The 26,502-nt window shown below is 37.2% G+C and overlaps 1 protein-coding gene across 2 annotated transcripts in view; it reads right to left on the bottom strand.

Annotated features, from left to right (window-relative positions):
- Positions 1-26,502, bottom strand: part of Ugt8 (UDP glycosyltransferase 8) — a 73,698-nt gene that overhangs the window by 3,960 nt on the left and 43,236 nt on the right. For both annotated transcript variants that reach the window (XM_063260703.1, XM_003468063.5), the window contains exons 3-5: positions 6,050-6,192; positions 4,353-4,429; positions 1,534-1,753 (exon numbers count right to left, since the gene is read on the bottom strand). In XM_063260703.1, the coding sequence (XP_063116773.1) occupies positions 1,534-1,753; positions 4,353-4,429; positions 6,050-6,192 (440 nt within the window). The remainder of the gene's footprint in view (positions 1-1,533; positions 1,754-4,352; positions 4,430-6,049; positions 6,193-26,502) is intronic.

Below are 26,502 nucleotides of genomic sequence, written 5' to 3'. Positions count from 1 at the left end.
CCATGGGTTAGATATACAATGTTAATAATGATCAACTCATCTTATAACTTACACTAAAACAATAAGCTCTCAAAAAAAAAAAAAAAACCTTCTCAAACACAATATTAATAAATTAGCCTTTTCAATAACTACTGCATATCAAATGTGGAACACTATCATGTATTTGAAAACAAAGAGAAGTGGTATTCATTTATAGAAGGCTTCTGGCAAAGGCCGTATTACACAGATCATTGTCATTTTCAAATTAAGACATTTTCTATTTGAATACTCAAAAACCTTTTAGTTAAATATCTACATGCAGTAAACTCATCATTTAATAATACATACTTTTGAAATAGCAGACATTTATTCACTATAGAGAATCAAACATTCTCAGATCAAACATGTATACATCAAGATTCTTTAGCTGGGATTTAACTGAAGTCTAACCTAAGACCACAGCTGGTTCTCTGATTCAGCCTCATTCACTCCACAGAACATAGCTGGGTGAAGCGGGGGGGATGGAGCTCAGTGGTGGAGCACTTGCCTCACATAGGCACAGCCCTCTGTTTGATCCCCAGCCTTGCAAATTGTTAACTGAGCATTTTGATTTTTCTACGAAAGTGACTCTGGACCATTAAGTTTCTCACCCCAAAAAACTCTACTAGTGTATTTTACAAACATAACAATTTTTTTTTAATCATAACACGTTTACAGAGGCAATAAACCTTAAAAGGAATAGGTCGCAGAACTGGGATACACTCAGGCACCCCAGGTCATGGACGATCTTGCTCCAGGTTACAGAAATGTCACCATGACCCCATGGTCCCTAAAGGCTGAGAGCCTGAGGACACATGTTACGCTCCTCCCATCTTTAATGTCACCTGAAATGCGTGACAAATTAAACATGTCCTGAAGCGGGAAAAGTGGTGCTAGGCTTTACAGGCCAGCTCTCTGTCCTCTGAGACTCATTTGTAAAGTGGATTAATACAGGACCCATCAAGAACTTAAAAACCAAAATGACACAGATTCCGATTCGTCAGGAAATAAATCTCAGCACTTCAGCAGCACCCACTGCTGCAGAAAGCTGGCAGCACAAGCTTACAGGGCAGTGCCCAGAGGTCTGCCTAGGAACCAGCCAGCCCTGGCTTCAAGTTTCTATTCTAACATCTGTGCAGTGGAGGGCCAATTACTGAATCTCTCTGCATCTTAGATAGTTGACTTCTATAACATGGATAACGAAAACTGTAATATACAGCTATGATGACTATTAAAATGAAATAAAAGACACAATACTTGACACAGCGAAGGTTCCCATTGCAATTTCTTCTTCAGTTTGGCAAACCCTGTTACTGTTGTTATGCAGTGACATTACATGGCACCCAAAGGACTGCTATTATCATTGTCCAAGTTATTGCAAACATGTACAAGGCATTATCAGAGGAATCTGAAGATTTAGTAATAATTTACTGACAATAACTGACTACTGATAATATAATGTGACTTGTGTGTTATGTTTAACATTATCTGCTTCAACACTAATTGAAACCTTACCTGGGATCATTGATAACTTTCACCAGAGCTTCATATAACTCCCCTTCAGTAACCGTCTTCCATTCGAGCAATATCCCCATGCCTTTAGCCTGCACCCGGGTCATAGTATCATAATGGTCTCCAAAGAGTGGGATTCCCACCACTGGAACACCATGATACATAGTTTCAAAAATACTGTTCAGACCTCCATGGCTCAGGAAGGCTTTAATATTTGAGTGCCCTAAAGAATAAGAAAGAAAATAACTTATATTACTACAAATAAACCTAGAGTAAACATACATTCCAGACACACGACTTTTTTAAGACATGACTTCATTGATTTCTGCTGTACAGCCATTAAAATATCTATCATATCCAAAATTGTCTGTCTGTGCATACCAAAAGTAATTTTAGGTAACTGGAACATAGAACTTTAAACATGAAAATACAATATGTACCCAAATTTAAATGGTCAAAAATGAATAGGAAGCAAATAAAAGCAAGCAATAACGAACAATACTAAGGTGCATTTCACTAAAAACAGAGATCTATCTACAGTATAGCACTTATCTATGTTAAAGTCAAACTCCATCTGCAAAAAAAAATTATGTAAAATGTAAGGTTGATTCAAGAAATCAATGAAGAGTTCAGTGCTTATCCAAAGAAGAAAGCTGTACAATAAGCACCATTTACAATGTTCTATCAGCATCTATGTTTCACACAATTTTAGGATTCCATTTGACATTTTAAGTATACTAACAAGTAGAGATGGTACTGCTTACAATTCACCTTTAAAAATGGGACATTAGGAGGATACCTAATTGCCACGAAAATAAGAGGTAATCTGTCAAAATTGTAATGAAGTATTTCAAAACTCAGATTTGTTCTCCTAATAAACAGTCTAAATTTCATAAAAGGGATCAAACACTTGCATAAGTATAAAAAAATAAATACTGCACTTCAGAAAATGTGTTACTAGCAAAAAAAAGAATTATAGAAATACTAGTCTTTTAAATACACACACACACACACACACACACACACACACACACACACACACGAAACTGATGGTGTGTGTGAGCCATGGCCTTCCTGGGCCTCCCAGCACCTTCTGTTTCAAAGCCTCGTGGGGCTGTCAGTCAGTGTCTCTGTCCCTTAGCTTCAAGTGGCCCCCAGAGGATCAGCCCAAAGGTATTCAAACTTTTTGCATCAGTAGCACACTATTTGTCTAAGGAACTATATACCACCAAGTCCAGCAATTAAAAACAAACAAAAAGCACAAGCAGAGCTGGCCTGTGGAAAGAACGGGGTATCCCGAAGTGAAACAAGAGAAAACGTTGAGGTTCCTGCTTCACATCCACAAAAAAACATCTGAGCATCCATAGAGGCCAGGAGAGGACCGGCAAAGGCCATGCCTGGAGCGACACAAGACACCAGCCTTGGAAAAGTCAGACAGCGGAGAGGACTGACGTCCGGAGGAGCCACGACCTGAGGAGGTCGACTCAGTGGCCACACTCACTACACGTCCTCCACGCGAGGAATGAGATGTTCCTGGGTCCCAGGGTCACACTGCTGCTGAGACAGCTGCCTGACAAGTGACTTCACTACCTGCTACGGAGTATGACATCACTAATAAAGACACTCAAGGAAAAATCACCATGTTCATTTCTCCTTGGTTTTATCATTTACGAACTAATGTTTCTAACCACATGAAAAGGAGTTATTTATTTAAAATTATTTACTGATTTATAGTTACAAAGTTTATACTGTTAGTTTTTATAAGGTAGACTGTAGCTTCTACAAAGTTTGTTTGAAAAGCTAATTTTAAAAGCAATCTTGGGTGTTAGTATTAATGAACAAGAGAGGCCAATATCACCAAATTAGTAACTTTTATAATTTCAATATATATTTAGGGATAATATAGTACTATGTTTCCCTAGAATTCAAGGAATAAAAATTTACATTCTTATCAGCTGTGTCTACTGATCACAAACTTACTTAGGTTCAAGTATCTGTATTTTTACAAGACATGCTTGCAATAATCAGTTGAATTTTGAGTTGATTAGAATTCCAATAAATATTTAATACCTCTAGTATTAAATTTCAGACCAGCATTTCAAATCTTGGAAAACAATTTGCAATGGGGCCTGTAATTTAAAATTTTAGGCCAGTCACCAATTACAATTTTCTGGAATATAAAATAATAAATTAGGGAGAATTGAGGCAGATGATATAACTGACGTTAAAATTAAACTATTATTTCTGTGGCTTTCTATTTCTCTTTGGTATTACATGAATGAACAATTTCTAATTTCTCTGAGGTCTCAAACACATCTACAATAAAACATGTTATAATGTTTGCATTTTCAATCTTGCAATTTTATTACTTTTCTTAGCCTAACCAGACATGGATTTATTTACTGATAATTTGCACAGCTTAAGTATGTTTCCAGGGAGTTAAACAACTGGTCTAAAATTTTAAATTATCAGTTCCAATGATTACACTTTTACAAACTGTTTTCCAATAAAAAGATTTGAAATACTGGCCTGAAATTTAAGAATTGAGCACAATGTAGTAGCACATGTCTATAATTCCTGCAGTCAGGAGGCTGAGGCAAGAGGCTCACTAGGAGTTTGAAGCCAGTTTGGGCTACCTGGTAAGCTAAAGCCAACCTATACTATAGGGAAACCATGTTTCAAAACAAACAAAAGAACTGAGATACTACACAATACATGATGACACATCATATACTACACAAACACTCTACAAACCTCAAGTTTAACAATCATATTTATACAATTAAATTCTAAACGCCAAACAAGCATATGTCACCACTTACCAAGCAGGTCGTTCTGTGGTAACCACTCTATGAGTTTTGTGTTGTTTCCTAGATTCTTTGGTTTGGTTCCAGAAAACCTAAAATGTACACCAGACGGTGAGTCTTTTAGAAATCAAACCTTACTCCTGGTATGGGCTCTCTGGTTAATTTTTTAGACCTAAAGTAAATGTTACATTGTTGACACTGGGAATGAAATCATATTTTAGCATCAACAAAAAAAAGTGATCAAGTTTCTTTGTAACCAAACATCTCTCCTGACTGAGGGACAGATAAGCATTTGTTTATATAAACATTTATTATCTTCTTTTCATCTACACAAAGAAGTGAAGGGGAAAACAAAACTGCAAGCAAGTGAATCTGGCTGGAAGCCAGTCTCTACCAGCAGCAGAGGGAACTGCACTGGCCATCCCTGGCACGCATCCTTGGCCTCCAGAGCCCAGGGAAGGTGAGAGCATTAGAAGGAAGCACGCAGTCCCATTCCTTAGCTCGGCTCCAGACAGTGGAAATCCATACAACAAAGGACTTAATGAGGCCGTTCCTGGACTGACCTTCCAAAGACAAACCACTAATGAATGACAAAGTGTGAGCAGCGGACAGAAGTGTCCTGAATGAGGCAGGAAGGGTGCTCTCTAACAGAGGAAACTCAGATCTGGAGAACACTGCAAAACATGAATCCATGGCACCGCTCAGCAAGAAAGAAGAAGTTGTCTCTGCACTGCTGTTAATAAAGGGAAAACCTATCTGACTCAGAATATTCATGGACAGTCCCAAAATATAAATAAAGCGCAAAATAAAAGACATAATAGGTAATAGGGAGATCTCTTGCAAAGGAAAAAGGAAACAAGAGGGAAAAAAAAAAAGCAGAGAGAGGGGGAGGCAGGGAAAAGAAGATGAAAACGAAATTAAAATGTGTTACACGTATGTATCTAATCCCCACAAGGAATGTAATCATTGTATGGTGCAGATATGTATTAATTAAAAAATGAAAAAAACAATGCTACTTTCTTCTAACTGTGGTAGAACCTTTGGGACTGACTCTGTTTGCTACAATATCCCTGAAGCCCAGCAACAGTGGTTGGTACTAAACAAGCACACAGCTAAATAAAATATTCAGGTCTGGTCTCCAGCTTTGGGTTTAAATTCCAGAGACATACACCTTTTAGCAGCACCTTCAAAGGAGTTGGAATAGAAGCAGGTTCTGTCTTAACCAGTGAACACCGGGGAGTTACTAATTTTTTAAAGGTCTGTCATATTGGATAAACCAAAGACATTTGGAAAGGAGTCAATGCAAATCTCCAAAAGAGTCCAAAAAACAATGAATCATTTTACCTATGTATTCATTAATTCATCACTCTCTGCTTCATTTTGAAACTGATATATACGGTATATAATTACAGCTAAATTGTAAAGAAAGAAAAGTTAAAAATAGAAGAGAAAATGACAGTAGAATTCTGAGGAAAACAAGGTAGAATCAATCATGCCAAATTCCATCTTCTTCTCATTGCACAGGCCAGAGGTCGCCATCTGTGAGAATCTTATGAATTAATTCTTAAATGTCAGTACACTAAGAAACTAAATGAAAACTCTGGGCTATCAGTGGTCTTGCCAGCAACTCATACACTGTGCTGCTCCACTGGGACTTGCAGGGTGATACTTAGAGCCAACAGCAAAGAGACAATCTGTAGCTTTTTACCTACCTCCAAATCACTTTTTGGGGCAATCTCCCCAGAGCGCCTGCCAATTTATAAGCAATGTCTTCTGAGAGGTACTTGACCCCAGCTCCGAAGGACACCAGGACGAAGCCGTGTTCACTAGCACCATTCACCCACCTCTGGAGGTCCTGCAAGGCCAAACAGCGCCGTTAGTTTTATGAAGCCCTACATGGCTCACAGAGGCACCCAAGAACAGTTTTCAAAAGCCTTCAAGTAACCGTCTTTAACAATTATTTAAAAAGGCATGTGCTATTGTCCTTCACATAGCAGATAAATGAAATAATGAGAGTTCATTCTTAATAAGGTCAACCAGTAATGAAAGCTACCAAAAGCAAAGATTCAGAGGTCAGACCAGTGAACTTGGATTTGACACATGGGCAGAGACGATTTGTATGAGGATAAGCGCAAAAGAGATGGACTGATATGACTGATTTGCACTAATAATGGAAGCTCATTTAAAGCACGCCACTGGCTTTGTTTTATTCCATAGACACAAGCTCGTTTTCCACGGAAGTCATGCTTTTGAGCAAATCTTTGTCAAAGACAAAAAGCTACAGTTTCCTATTTGTAAATCAAAAGGAGCCACAACCCTTGAAGAACCCACAACTGCCCTGCAGACACCAAGCCTGTCCTCCTAAGGGGATGGTGGTCCTGCAGGGAAACGCCTGGGCTCCAGGCTCACAGTGTGCAGGGGCAGCTGGCCCTGCAGTCCTCTCATTCATGGCCAGTGAGCTCCTGTCTCAGCTGGGTCACCAGTGGTCCCACAGTCACCACCTCCCAGCGTAACTCGACTGGCAGCCCAGGACTACTGCACAATAAGATGGATCATGATGCACTTACATAAAACACAAGGCATACATTTATTTCCTTTTCCTTTTCCTTTCCCTTGAGGAAATTTGTGTTAACTGGCTAACTCACATTCATTCTTAGCAGCAGCAAAGGAGGGTCAGATCTTATGTCTCAACTGAATCAGTGAATGGTGTCACTGCCTGAATAGGAGTTGATGGAAGCACTTGCTACCAGCGGCTGAGTGAATGAAATAGGCTAGAATTACTCGGCAGGGATGACAACCTTACTGAAGCACATTATTTTCTAGAAAATTCTATTCACTTATAAATATATACAAGAAACAGAGGGGCAATTAACTTTAAAACTACAAACTTCATATTTTGCTACACGGAACTACTATACCACGTGATTTTAAAAAAGTTAATAGTGTTTGTCATCTACAGAGTCAAAGTAAGAAGCAAAAGCAAATCGACTTAAAAATTTAACTTCATGTACAATCCCAAGCTAGCTGTACTGAAAACAAAAATTCCGCATGACAGAATGATTCGAACACATAGTCATTTTATCCCTTTGGTTTGCCTTCAAATAGTTTGATATTTATTACACAATTCTTAATGAAACTTTCAAGGTCAATGTTATTCACAAAAAAAGTTTACATTGAAATATAGTTAAACATTTTAAATTTTATTCCACAAAGACTTACAGGTCTTTGATTTTCAATCAACCTCAGACAATAAACAGTTGTTCAGTAATTTTCTCTGTTCTGCACAATATAAAACAAAACCAAGGGTCTATTGTTCCAACTTTTTCTACCACAAACTAGCCAGAATGTACTTAGTAATTACTGGTATGTAAGGAAGCACAGAAAAACTGAACTAGATGACAAATAAGGAAAATGAATAAATAGACATGCATGCTTCAAAAGAAAATAACATTATGAAGATGCTAAGATATATGAAGTTAAATTCCATGCATCTTTCATTGTATACTATATGAGGAATATTATGGAACTTGCAAAGAGTTCAATCTAGACATGTACAAGAAAGACTAAAACACTTTAAAAAGCACAGGCAGACTTTGCCCTTCTAGATGCTAAAATGTACCCTAGAGTCAAGAGCCACTGCAGTGAGAAGTCTGCAGTCTTAGCAAAAAGAACAAAGCCAGGAAAGCTGGCAAGACAAACTGCTGTGCAGATATGAGCTTCGAATTTTCTTCAGAGAGGAAAGGATGTATCCAGACACAGATTTAAGACACAATTGATGTTCTATTCTTCCATGAACATAAATCACAGAATAGCTAAAATGTTAAAGATATTTTAAAAAGGCAACAGAAGAATAAATAGACTTCAGAAACATTTACAATATGTTCATCAAAGAGTTAACACTAAAAGCAGTGAAAATAAACAATTTGAGAAAACATTCACAAAAGAACAGCGCAAGTAACTAAGAGGTTGCTTTATCTCAACCTCAGATCATCTCCCTGTGTTTACAAAGTGGTCTACAAAGTACTCTATTAGGTACCAATATACACAGTTTATTTCACTTTATTTTAAAAGACTAAATTTGGTATTTCCCTTTTAAGTATTATTGTCCTATAACTGTCTTCAACTTTTTTGTTTTTTTCTCTGGAAGGATAAAATGCCTTTTCTTAAAGTCGTCTGGGTGTATTGTCATAAATAGCAAGTCTTTCCTACTTTACCTTTAAATGGCCTCTATTTTCTTTTAGTCATTTAGCAGCATCATTTCTTTACTATTGTAACTTTTCACACACCCAGAGTTTACTTGGGAGAAAATGAGGAGCTAGGATTCAGCTTTATTGCTAACCGTATGGTCACCCAGGACTCTCTGGACCAGTCCTGAATGTGTCACCCTTCCTCGATGCTCTGAAACAGCGCCCTTTCAGTTGATTTCTCAATTCTGGTCAGCTCCACTGATCTGTTCATTCCCATGTCAGTGTCAAAGCATTTTACTCTTATTTTATATTTTAATATTTGAAATTTAGATTTCTCTTATTACTTCTGAATTTGGAATTATACTATACTTATTTTTATACTTGATATAATTTTTAAGTATTCTTTTTTTAACTCATCAACTATCATTTATGTAGCTGATGTAGTTATGTATCCATACATTATGGATATCTGTGTGTAGCTATAGAGAAAAACTATTCCATTACAGTCAGAATAGGAACTTGCAAGGTGCATCTATGTATTTAATTCTCAGCACCACAATATGCACACTGTCCACTAGAGGGGGCGCAAGCGCGGAGCAGTGACCTCAGGCCCAAACCCTGAGACCCTAAATCCCAGGTGATGAAATCCGCAAGACAAATAAGAGTCAGGTGATGAAAACACTAAACAGGAAATAAAAAACGCTCATTATTAGCATACAGAATTGCATTCTCATAGGATTTAATCAATTTCAGTGCCAAATAAGTTGTCTTAAATCCTTTGTAGAGAAGACTAACATAGAAGGAATGAGTAATGTATTTCATAATTGTTATAATCTGGTGCTGCATGTTAGAGTATCATTTTAAAACACGATTTGTTTTCTAGCACCTTCACATTTCCTTTCCTATGCATCACGCATCAATTGCTTGACTGCCTCACAGCAAGAAGCAGGCAGTGAGATGCCCAGTCCTCCCATTGCACAGCGCTGCCCAGGGTCTCGGGAGACGCCGGTCTGAGTGCGATGGCAACTGAGGTGGAGTAGGAGCTAAAGAACCTGCTAGAGTTACCTGTGAGGAGCAAAAGCTCAAAGTACACAACTTGCAATACTTTAAAGATTCTGCCTTGATGGATGGCTAGACACAGGAATTGGTGAAAAGTAATAAAAGGGGGGCATAAATCAACTTTTGAAATTTTGAAGAAGACTATCCACGGCTGATTCTTATTTTATACACTAGCTCCTTATTTAAAATCAAACAAACTTATTTATCGAGGTGAATGTAAAGCACATGCGAATTCCAGAAATGTAAAAATAACTTTTTGAAAAAATCAGTGCTACAGAACCAAGAAAAGCACAACTAATAAAAAAAAAGCTGGGTGGTGCGGGTTCACCTTCGTCCTCACTAGGCCTGGTTCTGAGGGCATCAAAGTCCTCCTGAGCAAGTGTGAGGCCTCCGGACACAATCCCAATAAACCTGAAAGCAGACTGCAACCCAAACCCAGCCCTTCTGCTGCCTCCAGAAAGGGAGCCAGGAAAGGAGACCAAGGAGGACAAGAAGCCCACAGCTCCGCAGGCTTTGTCAGTCCCGTCCACTGCAAGAGAAAGGATGCCTGGACCGTGCAAGAGTCCCACACAAATGGGACGGAGATGGGGAAGGCGCTGAGCGCTTCTCTTGTTTCTGACATCAGCAGCAACAGGTTCATTTTTCCACTTTATTATGTGTGATGTAAAGAAATGTGTGATACAAAGAAAGGTTCTGCTTGGGTCAGGTAGGTTGTGAAGAAGTGAAATACTCATTCTGCAAAATCTACTAGGTAACATAATAAACTTTCAGAAGCAAAACATTTTAAAGACATCTTTAGAACATCAAATTTGATCTCTGACTTCTACCAAGACAGACAACCACGACCTACAAAACAACAAGCAAAAAAGGACACTGAAAATCTTAAAATTACCGCCAAAAATGAGTATATTTCAGCAACTGATTTTCACTGATAGATCTGGCAAGCGATTTTCTCCCAACTACAATTGCACAACCTCCTGTGGGCTCACAATGGAGTTATCTACTCTTCCTGAGGCCCAGCCTCCCTGTCCCTCAACTGCTGATAATAAATCACAGGACACTGTGAAGACTAAAGGACAACAAATATATCAAAGTGTGCTGTCAACTAAAAATTAGTCTGTTCTCTTCCTTACCCAGCACATCTGAGAAGTAACACATGGAGTCAGGACTGAAAATATACGTGGAAACAAAAAGAACTCATTCTGCACCAAGATATTTATTATTGCATTTAGACGATTCAGAATAAAGCTGATTACAAAAATAAAAATAAAAAAAAGTTTTACATGAAGGATCTGTTTTTCTAGAAAATTCAAATGATTCCTAAGATTATCCAAAGCAATTTAAGCTACAATTAAGCCACAGAAGCAACAGCGAAATTAGTGTCAAGCTGATGGATGTATTTTACAGACACCTCAGAAGACGCCTTCAGAAACACTGTGACCTTTTCAGGAGTGAAATCAAAAGCACCTAAAAGGATGCATTCATTTGAAATGAGATTTTGGTTTTTTCTTTCTCATAGGCCTTTTATTTTTGCCAATACAGTCACAATTAGAAGATATAAGCAAAATTTGAAACCCTGATTTGACTGTGAAGAGCTGAATTTTCAAGGTTAACTTCAATTAACCACAGCAGAGCTCGGAGGCTCTGAGCACGCAGAGTGCTGAGGTAACAGAAAGGACCCAAGGACCTAAAACCAACAGAAACATAAAAGGAAGAGTGCGACGCTGTCCAGAAACTTCAGAAGTGTCCAAAAATGACACTTAAGCCTTTCTTACATTACAGAGGGAAATTAAGGTAATTAAGGTTGGAAAGAATGGAAGCGCCTCGGCCTGTTTATGTGAACTCCACGGCAGAAGCAGGAGGAAAGAGAAAGACCTAGAAAGAAGCAGGAGCCCTTCTCCACGCAGCTAAGAGCCCGCTCAGCCCTGCCACACCACAGCATTCCCTCCCTAATCATCTCCTACCGAAATGTCACACTCTGCTGGAAAAATAAAAGGCAATCACTGATCAAATGGTGAGCCACAAAGTCGGGTGAATTTTCAAATCCATACATTGACTTTATATTTTACTGAGTCTCTGCTACGGATGGTATCTGACATTTTCCAGGCACTAAAGGACCCTAACAAATTTTTTAAAAGAACAAAACTTCCTGTCTTCAGAGAATTTAGTCTTAAGAATGTGACCGTTAATCTCTGTTCTGGCCCCAAACACAGGGTCCCCTTTGCGTGTCCCCACCAAACCCCCACTTCACAGGCCCTGAGGACCGCGCTCTTCACCGCCTCACACTCTGTGGCTCTGCCCGCGACTCTCGCGGGACGTGTGCAACAGTCACATTTTTTAATAAATTTAAAAAGCTAGGCATAATCTAAACTCTTACAAGAGTAAACAAGAAGTCCTTTGTTGTGTTTTTCCATTCATCTAACTAGATAAAGACAGTCTCTTCCTAAGAATTTAAGAGCACTTTAAATAAATGTCTCATTTTAAATCAAATTTTAGCTAATAATACATAAGACGGCCCAGGCTCTCTGCCTTCCTCCTCTCTAGAGAAAAAAAAAAAAAAAAAAGGAAAGAGAAATACAACCAACACTTTCTTCATCATCACATCCTGCCACAGAAACAGTGGCAGGTATGGATCAGGAATACCTGGATTTTATAGCTTCAAATTGTGATACCACAGTCCAATAAGTCACCTGACAGAGGAGCTGGTATCCTAACACTTTCGTCAGCACAGGAAAGTGGACGTCACTGACAGTGAAAGCACTCAGACACGTTCACATCTGGCCAGAGGGGACGCACAGAACCAGGGTCCTCCTGAGACCCAGCCAAGGCTGTGGAACCTGAATCTCGTGCATCTACCCAAATAGGGGTGGGGGAGCCTAAAGGAACAGGCCTGTCCTCTGTAAAAGTGTCAGAATCATGAGTCACCAAAAGGCTGAATAACCTTTGTCCAGAAAAGAAAGCCGAAGGACACAAGTGCCCAATTCTGAACTGGAATCTTTCCTTACAAGGACACTGCCAGAAATGAGAAAATTTCAGTGCAGTGTGAGAGTTAGGTGGTAATAAATCACTGCTCATTTACGTATTTTCATGTTCTGTATTGACAGTACATACAAACATGTCCTTGTGTGGACAAATCTCATTACTAATGTGTTTGAGGATAACAGGGTATCATGCTGGAAAATTACTCTCAGAGGGTTCAGGTAAAAGAAAAGAAAAAAGAAAAACTTTGAACTGCACCTGGAAATTTTCTGTGAATCTCATGTTGTTTTAAAAACAACTATTTTAAGCCAGGTGTGGTGGTGCATGCCTGTAATCCCAGCACTCAGGAGGCTGAGGTAGGAGGATTGTTGCAAGTTCAAGACCAGCCTGGACTACAAAGTGAATTCAAGGCCAGCCTGAACTGTAATAGCAAGACTTTGTCTCAAAAAAAAAAAAAAAAAAAAAAAAAAAAAAAAAAAAAACCTAAATAATAATAACTATTATTATTATTATTAGACATTACATTACAAAAAGAAAAATAGCTTTTCACTTGACAATTCTGTACAACTGAAAAACAAATATACTTTTAAGAAAAACAAATACCCAGGAATTTGGATGAAAAATAAAATTTTATTTCACTATAGGAAAAAAGCTCTAGATGATATATTAACTTTTACTTTTAGATTTAAATTTCTGCCATCAACTTAAGTATCTAACATTTTTGCATATTATTTTTTGACAAACTAGATACAGGTGATTGACAAGTTATAAATCTGGTAAAAGCAATGAACACAGACATATTTTATTAGTCATGACTGCAAATTATAAAACTACAGCAAAAAACATGAGAATTATATTGTGGAACAGAGTGCATTTTCCCAGAAAACAGTTCAGGTACTATTTCCGGAGCCACGTGGGCCCTCAGAGCAACACATCACAGAGCCTGCCAGCGTTCATGCTTGGGCTAGCTGGTGGCATCTCAGCTTACGAGGGTTCAGCAGAAGCAAGGACAGTGGCCTCCAAGGCTAGGTCACCACAGAGGACATGGCTGCCTAATGCCTCTCTTGCCCTTCGAGTGCTCACGTAAATGTCCAAGCACCCTGGACCAGCAAATGCAAACCACATGGAGCTAAGGGTAGGTGTCCTAGCTAAGACCCCAGTGACAGTCTCAGGCGGCAGCCAAAATCAGTTACCAAGCATGTCACAGAAGGAACCTGAGGGAGATGCAGCCTCTTAGTTCTTCAGTGCTCCACCTATGGCCCCCAGACCCAGACCGCACGGAGCACAGAAATAACCCTTCTGCTTCCAACTCCGCACCGATGGACATACTGAATAGCTGTTTAAATGTCACTAGGGTCATTTTTAAAGCCCTAGGAAATGATTAGCTCCATGTCTTCACTTGCTTCCTGAAAAGTCACAAGTGATTTTTAAAACAGAGCTAAAAGATCTACAAAAAGTCCATAGTATTCAGAAAAGACCAGGGCAAGTAGAAAATAACCAAGCCACTAAACATGTGACCTTGTGATTTAAAGCTCATTTTAGTTATCTCTTCAAAGAAAACAAGATAGTGCACAAAGCTAAGACCCAGTAGTGCCAAAGAACCTACCTCTAACCCATGAACCTATGCTTCTTAATAATACTTCAATAAGGAAAATGTAACAACCTGGTACTTTTCCAAAATAATTTCAACAGTTCCATTCTCTTTTGAAATCTACTGTTACCATCACAGGGAGATCACAAGGCCATTATTTAATCTGGAAGCCTGTGCATTTCATTAATAATTCAATCACAGTTAAACACACTTTTACTGGTCACCTTCTATGTGCCAGGGACTAATGCCAAGAATATAATAAAGCAAGATATGGTTTCCTGCCCAGAAGTTCATGGTCCACGTCCAACGTGTGGCTTTCACTATCAGCACATTCACTCTGGCTCTGCCTTATTCACTGCACGCATTCTGGGGAAATGGGACCCTGAAAGTCAACAATAAATGTCAAAAAGTATCTTTATATGAAGTACCTGGAAATTATATTCTCGTTTACCCTTGATTTCAGACTTACATTTCCAAAAGAATAGTTTGACAGTAAACAACTGAAGTCTGCCTTCAAGTATTTCCAAAACCAATTAGAAACATATTTATAATCAGTTCAATTAAATAAAATATCCAAAACTCCTTGGCAACTAAAGAAACACTTTGCAAACTAAAAAATATTTTTCTATCATAATATGAATTATAGATTATAAATATGTACATGAAAAGTATGCACAGAATTCGACATTAAAACCAGTATAATTCATATTTCCAGGATAAATCACTTAAATAGATCTTTCTGGCTCAACAACAGCACCACATGACAATAGACAAAGACCAAGACACGCCATAGAACTGAATCCGTGGCCTGTGGATTATCTTCCTTAGCTCTATTGCTTCTTCCAGGTCAGCACAAAGAGTGTACACAGTCAAGAACATGAGAGCAATCTGTAATTCACTACTGTGGTGAGACTAGAAAACTGGGAACCAACCATCTGCCCCTTTCCCTTCGTCTCATTCCCATTTTACATTATCTGTTTCTATAACCATTCAGGAACCAGGTCAATGAACCAGAATGGAATAGGCAATGGTGCAATGACGCTGGGATTAGTCACTGGTTGATCATCTCAAGGAAAGCATCCAACCCGTGGGCAGAAACATGCAGAACCACGGGAGCGGCCTGCTAGGCCGTGTACTCTTCCACGCATCACTTCATACAAAGACAACCACCAATCCCACTTGCTTTAACAGACTAGAATATCTTAGTTGTAGCCTGCCAATGTTATATAAAAGGAGAATCCACACTATCAGTCATGGCTGTGTGAGGTCACTCAGGGTCATCTCTAGAAGCCACTGAAGCAAGAGTGTTCCTTCATCACAGTACAAACTACAAAGCCAAAGATACAAAACTGAAATTGAGATTTACTTCTTCTTATATTCCAAAACCATGCTTTCTTTCCAAGGATGCACTTGACCACTATGGGCATAGAGAAGTCGTTGCAAAAGTATATCTTTGAGTAAGCAACCAAAAATGTGCTTCCTCATCGAATTCCTTGTATCTTAGTTCCCGGGCCCTCTCATAAAAATTATTTTCCAAATCTTGTACTACATGCAAGAGGTCTTACTTAAGTTCTTCTTACTCAACAGCCAATGCTCAAGTTCTCAATACTAATTCCTTTTTCTCTTTTATTTTATTCATGAGAACATTCTTAAAATTTTCATCAGTCCAAGTAGCAACTGACATCCAAAGCCTCTTTGGTTCTTATTCCCACCTCTGCACTAGGTCAGACCAAGTTCTCCTAACTTACCCAGCCTTGCCCATACCAGTAATTGTCTTCACTGATTCCCTTCCTGTGATGGTGCATTCACCTACCCAAATTCAACAGGACCATCACAGTTAGCTCCCACTCTGTCTATATCAATCCTTGTCTCAGGCAGGAGATATAGCTTAGGGGCACAGCAGCTGCCTGGTAAGCACCAAGTCTCGAGTTCAATTCATGGTCCCTAAAGAAACCCTTATCTGATACTGCCAAGTTCAAATTATTCTTTACTTTACATCCTTGATAATACTTTTCTATCTCTCTTATGACACTTTGCATATTAGAAATGGTTATAAAATCATTTGTATACATTTTATTTCCTTTGACAAACTCTAAATTTCCTTAAATTTCCAATGTCCCAAAACAGTGCACTGTACAAATTCCTGCACATCGATAAACATTCACTGAGTATGTACTGGATAGCTTATACTGTATATTCCTTATTTTACTAAATTCCATTATTTTTTGCAAAAATCCATTCATAAACAAGTTTCTTCCAAAGGTTCACTTATAAATCTTCTCAGAAATCTAGATGATTCTATATATAGTAATTTGGGATATCTGAAGATGTCCTTCAGGTATAATATGGGTTATTAAAAGACATTTGAGAGATGTATAAGAATCTTGGGACATCAAACTCACATTCTCTACTCCCACCCCAGGGAACCAGCAATTGAGGTACTCACGTCTGATTCCGAAGCGTTCTCTCTCTGCACGCGCTTCAGAGTGAACATCTTAAGCAACCCCTGTGTCTGAGGTACCTTTGTAGTGGAGAGGCAGGAAGTCCATCTAATGAGGGCATTTCAGCACAGGAGCAAAAGGGATGCATATATGGAAAAGCAGCCAGTCTTTTGTTTTTCTTCTTGAAATTGTCTTACATTTCCCATATTAAAAGAGAATATGAGATTTTTGTATCTACTAAAGACAAACATGATTAAAGAAAAAAGCTTATGTAATGCTTCCAGGTATTCTCAATTGAGGAGAAATGGAAAGACTCCATCGCTACCCTGCTAATTCTTTCCAAGTCAAAATGTGTATCTTATGGTTATGTACTGACCTGCGCTACCAAGTTTGAAAGTATAAGCAACAACTATGAACACAATAAGATTCATTATGACATCCATTCTGATTGACTTATTATCTTCTTTTGAAGTCCTGTAATGTCGCCAATATTTTGGTTTTATTCTTTACTGTTTTGTTCAATTTTATTATAATTGATGATATACGCAATTCTTTTTAAAATAACAAGAGGCAGGATGGTAACCACTGTTGATCATCTTGTATTTTGTTTTTACATTATGTACTATGTCCATCCTTTTGAGTCTGTCCTGTTATGTCACATTTGGTTTACTCTCTTCAAAAGAAAGTAATAGGAACTGTGGGAGTAATAAAACCCAAAATGTGTAGTTGTCATTGTACAAAAGAGAGGAAAGGAAAGTGCTCTAAAGGATATAAATGCATATATATTTAAGTGTATAAGATAGATAACCATATTACTGAGTTTTGTTAGATCATTGAGCAGAACTGTTTGCAGTCTCACTGAAAGTCCACTAGCTTTAATTTTGTAACTTGAACAACTGTTTCTAAGATGACAATATGTAATCTATTAACTAGTGATTCCCTGTTTATTTTTTCTGAAATTCTGTATAAGTTGTACCCTTTTTTCTGTATTTTTTTTCTTTTTCTCCTTAAATAAATTTTTTTTAAAAATCAAAAAAAAATGTGTATCTTCACAACCTAGGTTATTTTACTACATCGCTCAAGGACAAGTGGTTAGGAAAACTACCCACTACAATAAAAACTTGGAAACAAGGATTCGTGCAACATTTCTCCTCCAAATTAACATCAAAAAAAGAGATGTGTTGGCAAGCATCTCAATATCTCATTGATTTCTGAAAACCTGAGTCTGGGCAATCTGAGAACCATAGTTCAAAGGAATGCCTAGGAAAACGGGGATCAGATGTTTTCAAGATCAACAAAATCAGTAGTCTTCAAAGAGGTAACTTGGAGGCAGAAAAATTTATGATACTGAGCCAAGAAACAGTATAGAACAAAAAACTTGGGGGATAAGAGACATAGTGTGTTCAACAAAAAAAAAAAAAAAAAATAGAAATATGTTACAGAACAGAAAGTAAATTTGTACATCTACAAGAAAAAAATTTTTCTAAGGAAAAGTAAGAAAAGAACAGTAACAGTTAAAGAGCAGGTGCCAAAGGGGTCAAAGGTTAAAAACCAAAAATTCCTGAATTTATGAGTTTATTCTGGTTTCCTGTACCCTGGCGATTAATTCCAACAAGTTGAATATGCCTCAAAAACAGATTAAAAAGCCAACAGCCACAACAAAAACACCACCGGGAAGCAATCCTTTTAATGGAACTAGAAAACCTAAATGTTTCATAAAAATGTAAGAACTTCTAGATTTAATAACCAATTTCAGTAACCCAGCTGGAAAGTCAACACTCAAAAATCAATAACATTCTTTACACAAACAATTAATTCACTGAGAGAAAAATTAGGGAAACAATACCCTTCACAACAGCATCAAAAAAAAAAAAAATTAGGAATCAATCTAACAAAAAAGTAAACGATTTATACATTGAAAATTTCAGTACTCTGAAAAAATAAATAAAAGAGGGCATCAGAAAATATAGACATTCCTTGCTCATGCATAGGAAGAATCAACATTGTAAAAATGGCCATACTCCCAAAACTGTTATACAGATTTAATGCAACTCCAATCAAAACACTGTATTAGCATACCTCACAAATCTAGAGAAAACATTGCTAAAATTCATCTGCAAACAGAGAGACCTAGAATAGCAAAGGCAATCGTGGGCAACAAAGGCAAGCAGGAGACATCACAATCTCTGACCTGAAATCACACTACAAAGCTACTATAATAAAATCAACATGGTACTGGCAAAAAAAAAAAAAAAAAAAAAAAAGAAAGAAAGAAAGAAAGGAAGAAAGAGAGAAAAACCTGAGGATGACTAGAACAGATCAAAAGATGCAAACACAACAACAAAAACACTTAGTCACCTTATCTTTGACAAAAGGGCCATGCATGTTTGCTGGAAGAAAGATACCCTCTTAATAAACAGTGCTGGAAAAACTGGTTTTCCACATGCTGAAGACTTAAACTAGACCCACGTCTGTAACCATGCACTAAAGTAAAATCAAAATGGATCAAAGATCTAAATATTAAAACAAATACTAAACCTTCTGGAAGACTAAGTAAAAATCCTGAAGATATAGGGGTAGGTAGAGTTCATCAACAAAACCCAAACTGCAAAGGAAATACTTCAGAGAATCAGCAAATAGGATTTTATCTTATTAAAAAGTTATTAAAAGAAATAACCCACGAATCGGGGAAAAAAAAATCTTCACCACTGTCCCTTAGTCGAAGGACTTCTATCCAGCACATATAAAGAATTTTAAAAAAATAAATCAGGCCCCAAAATTCAGACCTAATCCAAAAATGGGAATGTAGGATGAATACACACTTCTCAGATGAAGTATAAATGTCAAACAAATACATAAAAAGATGTTCAACATCAATGGCCATTCGAGAAATATAAATTAAAACAATACTGAGATTTCATCCCACACCATAAAGAATGACTATCATCAAGAAATCAACCAATAACAAATGTTGGCAGGGCTGTGAGGTGAAGGAACCCTTCATTGTTGGTGGGAGTATGCACTGGTGTAATCACTGTAGAAATCACTGTGGAGAACCCCTCAAAAAACTAGGATTGGAGGTTCCATTCAATTCAGCTATTCCCCTTCCAAGTATTTTTGCCAAATAATTAAAAACATCATGCATAGTGATATATATGCACTATATTTATAACAGCATAATTTGTAATAACTAAGTCTTGGAAACAACCCAAATGCCCATCAACCAAGAAATGGATAAAAAAGCTGTGGTATTTTTTATATATTGGAACACTACTCATCTATAAACAAAGACAAATTCAAGGCTTTTATAGGTAATTGGACACAACTAGAGACTATACTTATAAGTGAAATTAATCAGACTCAATTGTATAGACATCATATTGTTTCCCTAGTATAAGAAGCTGAAAGAGTAAAAAAAGATTCAAAATGTACAACAGATATTGTGAAAGGAGAAGATGTGCAAAAGGAAAAAACAAATGGGATGAGGGAAAAAGAAAAAAAGAAGAAAGGAAAATATATATAGAAACACATACACACATATACACAAGATAGTTAACGTAACTGTGCTACTAATTCTAACAGTTCATTGAAAAGAACAGTTACTGCTTATATTGTTTGATCAATTTTGCATGCCTATATATGGCAATCTGAGCAACTATTATGAAAATAACAATAAGCAATATAATAACCACTGTTAATTTCCTATCATCTTGTTTTGAAATTCTGTATTGTTTCCGTTGTCTTTTTTTAATTCTCTTTAAAATAAAAAAGTACATTTATAGATTAGGTAAAAACTGATACATTGACCTTAATATTAATCTATTTGTAAGTTACAATAATGCACAGATCAGATGCAGGGATGTGAGCCTTTCAAATACAGTTCATACAAAAGAGGGATGCAACTGTAGGAAAATTCAAAGGCAACTTGTTCTGTTCTGGAAGGAGGATGAAGGAAAGAAGCGAGAAGGGAGAAAGAAGGGAAGAAAAAGGGCTCCAGGGCCAGCACAGCGGCAGTCATTCAAGAATAAAGCAGTGTCAAAGGCAACAAATGTGACCGCACAGCACAGGTGTCGGTGCACAGATTTCAGCAGCCTGGCAGATGGGAATCAGTGACCCTGAAGCACAGCAGGTCCTCGGGCACATGCAGAATCTCCCTGTGGGCTCAGCTTGGGAAAATGTCTGCATCCCAATCAAGTGTGCAGTCCATAACACTGCTGTTTTAGTTAATAGCTCACATGTCATTTTAAATCACCATTAACTGAATTTAAATCATCACATATAAATCATTACTCCTGGTAGTGGAGAATAAGTGAGGTGTATCAGGGACTGCAAACTTTTTATAAAGCCGTAAGATGAATATACTATCCTGGAATGTTCACTTTCATTCACAAATAAAAATTCAGATCTTCATCTTTTATATAAACAAACAAAAGTTTCTGAGAGGAGACCGTGGGTCATCTAGCTACACTTCCTTCCTCTTCTTCCGTAGTAACAAATAACTCTCAACTTTCAGCTAGAATATTACAGTCCAAGACTACATTTTCCAGACTAAAGCAATAGTCAGGCCTACAAACTCCAAAGGACCCTGATCAGTCTCAAGTTCCTAAAATTTTGTAAATCCTATTCCCTATGTTGGTGGAAATGCATCTCTAAAGGGCCATAATTACAATGTCCATAATTATATGCATAAAAGGCTACTTCATTCACTCTGAAAGGCAAAATGTGAATAACATGAAATATTTATTATATATGCTAAGTAAGATGAAAAAAGGATATTTTCTCTGCATTTGTCTGTATCAGATTTCCTGTCCAAAAACATACACTCTTAAAAGAAACCTCTTTCATTCTTCTTCCCATCAAATCTTGGAAAAGTTCTAGCTCACAAACACAATAAACTGTCAAATGAGCAATGTCCTGCAAGTCTTAAAGCCCACCTATTTCAATAATCTACACTTACATAACTCAAACAGAAATCACACTACAGATTATATCAAGTCCCCAATGATAAGGCTACCCTTTGTACAACTCTTTTTCCTCCAGAGAACACTTCAACTGGAGGCCACTGGTCCTTACTGAACAGTTACTACTTCAGTGTAAACATGTTTTCCTCTCATCACCATAACAGGACTTTTCTCATCTCTATTTCTTTTGTAACTTTGTTAAAAAAAATTATAATAAGACAAATTTAGTATTTAGTTACTATTTGAAGGCCTTTTGGTCTCTCTCTCTGTGATGTGGAAGCATAGTTATTACCATGTATGTATGTACTATGGTCTGATCAACAGAGTACAATCGCCCTGCTTTTGTCTTTTGAGTTTTTTTTTTTTTTTGTTTGTTTGTTTGTTTGTTCGCTAATTTTGGCGGGGGGGGTTACTGGGGATCAAACTCAGGACCTCGCACTTATCAAACAAGTGCTTGTGCCACTGAGCTAAGCACCCTGCCCTTATCACCCTGCTTTTGAGGGTCCCGAATATACCAAAAACTACTCATCTTGTACCACTGGTTTTGTTTTAATGGCTTAGTATATCTGACATTCAAGGATCTCTATCTACAGTGGCCAGATTGGCTGCATATGGACCCGCAAAGAATTTGTCAAGAAAGCAATAACACAAGGCTGCTGTGTTATTTGAAAGCTGACCGTTCACTGTTTTAGCATAGATTAGGTGCGAGAAAGAGGATGCTGAGATTGAAAAGTGAAGCAGTTACTGCTCACACACAAAGTCAGCACAGAACCTAAAAGTGGAAATAACGGGACAGAAAACAATGGATTATGACTCAAAAGAGAAACCACTGGTATTTGCTGAAATCTGAAAGAAAGCAGCATGGAAAAATTCAAGGAATATGCACTTCTTTTTTTATGTGGTAAGGCTCTTGAGAACTCATGATACAGAAAGAGTGCCTATGTTGGCAAAGGAATTCCCTTTCTGAAACTCTGCTATGTCTTACATTCTCTATCTCCTGAGAAGCTGAGATAAAAATGACAGATCCACTCATCTAACAGAGATTCACTGAGTACCTACTGTGATGAAGCTCAGCAGTATCAGAATAAGAGTTGAAGGAACTTATCCTTATTTGTGAAATAGGACCGTACTACAAACCATGTCTTAAAGCCATTTAAAGACTTAATATTATCAACTTCATTTAGGAAAATATGATAACATTTTTTTTCTCACTTCACAAATGCTTCTTGATCAGCAACAGATGGAAAACCACAAAATGCATGAACCTCCTGCTACCACAGGGCTCAGCACTATTGTTTTTCAAAACTATTCCTGTCTAATGGTTCCAGTATAATTCAAGTGACTTACTTAGGTGTTTAATCATCCCCTAAACCTGGTAACTATTAACTGGTAACTATGCACTTAATCATTCCCCTAACTTGGTAACTATTAACCTGTTAACCATACCTTAAGCATCATTTGTATTGCCACTGTCTGGCATCCAGATACTATTTGTTTCACTTAATATACAAACTCAAAGCCACTGAAATAACAAATCCAAAAGCCCTTTGTTCTCAATCTCCAGAAGCGACTGCGTACCCCAGAGTATGTTCTGTTATTTTGAAGGGGTAAATGTCTTCAGACGAGGCACTTACATCAGCAGCTATTACCTAGCTTGTAGCAAGATGAATGTAATTTCTGTTTGACTTGCACTGATGTATTCTTTCCAATATGTGACCGCTGTGCTGAACCTGTTCTATGCACCAACTGCCCGGCTATGAGTATTCTGCTTTTGGAATTCTACTACTATACTTTCCTGTGAATGTGAGCTGTTTACTGAGTTATCCAGCATGGACAGCTGAATAAACTATCCTTCATCACTGCAACAAATAAAAATTCTTCATTCAATTCATCTTTCCCTTTCCTAGTGGTTTTAGTTTGTAAGCAAGTGAATTTAAGTTCACTATCTGAGTTTCTGTAAACATGTATTTACTTCAAAAATATGTTGTTTTAAAGATTCTGAAGAGAATACATCATAGGATGACAGAACCCACAATAGAACTAGCAAAATAAAAGAGCAATAGAAAGTGGAGATAAACCTTTTGCAAAAGGGAAAAGGACAAGAGATGGAGAGAAGAGGAGGGAGACAGGAAAGGGATGAAAAAAGAATTTTAAGGTGTGTTTTGCAAGTGTACCAACTCCCCAGAATGAATGTGGTCATTAAGCACTATAGACATACACTAATAAAATTTAAACTTTTTAAAAACGGATGTCATAGAAAACAGTAGAATTAATTGTTTCAAGGCACTATGTTGCGCTTGTATTTAGAAAAATTCTTTTTAATGCAGAATCTGGCACTTTATTTTGTGAGTGACCTAAGCAGAGATACCTATGTAACTTCTGATCAGTACCATGTTTCAATCAGAACAAAATTGGAAACAGCTGCTTTGCCAATTTTTCTTCAAACTGTGAAAGAACTTGGAGTTCTGAAAGAACCAGTAGTTCAAAGATATAAATGCTGACAAAAAGAAATTCCACAAGGTTAATGTAAATTGAAAAAGCTCATCTCCTACAACTAGTAAACCATGAGTTATTCAACAGTTTTGTTACTCAGCAAAAAGGTAGCACTGGGTTCCATCTGTTCGAGGATGATGAGTCCTTTCCCTTCGCCATGAATTTCCATCCACGTACTACTACATTTCATCTTTTAACACTTCCAATTCACATTTAAAATGACCATTTGTTGATAAATACCATCATTATGCATCCCTAAAAGATTCCAATAAACTTCATTAATATTTTAAAAATTAAAAAAGACAACAATTGGTCATGTGGTGTGATTTTTCACTGCACAAATGGATAGAAATACAAATGCCTACGAATTTTTCCCTTTTTTGTCAGAGGGAAAAAAATAAGATGACTAATTCGGGCAATGGAGAAAGTTAAAGCTTAAAGTTTCTTCAAGTTTAATTGTGTCTGTTCCAGGTTCTTAAAATATAATCAAGTTTTCTCCTCGATTTTCCTCTCTCCTTTTCCTGCAGTCAACTGGAAGTGATTACTACTTAGTTGCACAATCACTTTATTACACTGGTCAAACTTTCATTTTATAAATCAATAAACCTCACCAATACACTACACATCTTAATCTCACCATAATTCCGGTCAGATAAAAGCATAAGAATGAACCTGTATCTAATACTGGGTTTGTAAACAAACTTGGGTTTATACAATTTTTTTAACTAATATATTGTGAAAGTTTTCAGGGTCTAACATTGTTATAAAATATTTTCTCATTTCTTCTGAATTAGAATCTATGACTGCTTCTTTTAGGGAACTCATGTGACTCAAATTAACGACAGTTTAGATTCAAGTACTGCTTTAATCATGGAACACAAGCAAAGAGTGAGCCAAGAGGAACTTTACACAGCTGGAAAAAACAGAAGAAATAACTAACTGTGATGCTGCATTGTAAGATAATATCATCTATAAAGGTAGCAATACCATAACACTAGAGCTTTCATATTTATTCAGCAACTGATTATCAACTAATAACAATTGAGTACAAGTTAATTAACCTTCAGCCTTGGCCTCTGAAAAGTCTATTAATTTTATCTATTAACTTTACATTCTGCCTCTCACATTCTTTAAACAGAGCAACACTGAAAAGTTAATCAGAAATTACTCAAACATTGACCACATTAAGATGTTACCAAAATTAGAACTTCATTTTTAAGATGAAACTATCTTCACCTATCAATGATAGTTTCTAGGATGGAACTTTGAATTAAATAAAAAATCTAGCAATAAGTGATCCAGAAAGTACTGTATATATTTTAACTTTCAAAGTTTGGAAAAACCTCTTTTATTTTGCATGGAAGCTAAAGTCCACTGAAGTCAACAGCCATAAATTTATTCTTGCTGAAAAAAATTATAGAAAAAGAAAGCAGTATTTTTTTTCTCTTCCAAGAAATATCATTAGGTGTCTTATACTACTTTCAACATCAGCCTCTAATTCCAGATGCCACGGCCAAAAGGTGTATTACCCACACTCCCCAAGCTGCAAGATGAGACACCAGGGCTCGCCTTCTCCAAGCCTGTTATGTTCCATGTCACAGGAGTGAGCTTAAATATAAATGAATGGAGACCATCAGTAAAGTTACATGGAAAAGATGGATAAAGCAAGAAAAAGAGATGGAAGGAGAAGAGACAGATAAGCATCCTTAAATCTGGAGTCTCCCTTACAAGAAAGTTAGTTTCCAGGTTCCTTGGAGATTTTGTTATGAGGTGTTGATCAAACCTCATAAGGATTTGCACAGGGCTGACCCAGAATCAATAATAAAATAAACCCCAGTGCATATCCTCAAGGATACCCAGCCCTCATGACATACTTATTTACCAATTATTATTACAATTAGTATGTGCAGTCTGGCATTTGTCTTTCTCATTGGATTTAAGTTCATGAGGGCAGAATTCAAGTCTGTCTACTAAATCCACAGCTGTCTCTGGAGTTTGGAAATTCTCAACATATATTTTTTTTTTTAAATCAAGAAGTAGACAATTTAAAATTTCTAATATGTTATTTTTTTGAGCTGATCATGATGGAACACACATCATTCTATGTATGTATATATTCTAGGTCGAACTGATTTCAAGGAATCTACTGGAGGTTTAAAATATATAACGCTAATGTTGTAGAATGTATATATGAGGTTACAAATTTTAGCCTATAATCTTAAAAGTTAAATTAACCAAAACTCTCATTTTTGCAAGGGAATAATCTGAGCCTCCCTCAGGAAAATAGTTCTGGATCTCTTCACCTAAGAGAAGCAGTTATGCGAAGCGTGCTGTGAACCGATCATCTCTGGAACTTTCAGTGTGTGACAACTATGGCAAATTACCACCAGAAGTCTCCACAGAAGACAGAATTCCCTGCACTCCTGCCTTGATGAGAGTGTATCACAGGTGCCT

This window comes from Cavia porcellus, unplaced genomic scaffold (genome assembly GCF_034190915.1).
Source record: "Cavia porcellus strain 051 isolate PalLab524CR breed Dunkin Hartley unplaced genomic scaffold, mCavPor4.1 scaffold_14, whole genome shotgun sequence".
Lineage (NCBI taxonomy): Eukaryota > Metazoa > Chordata > Mammalia > Rodentia > Caviidae > Cavia > Cavia porcellus.
This window is presented reverse-complemented; position numbering and strand designations above follow the sequence as displayed.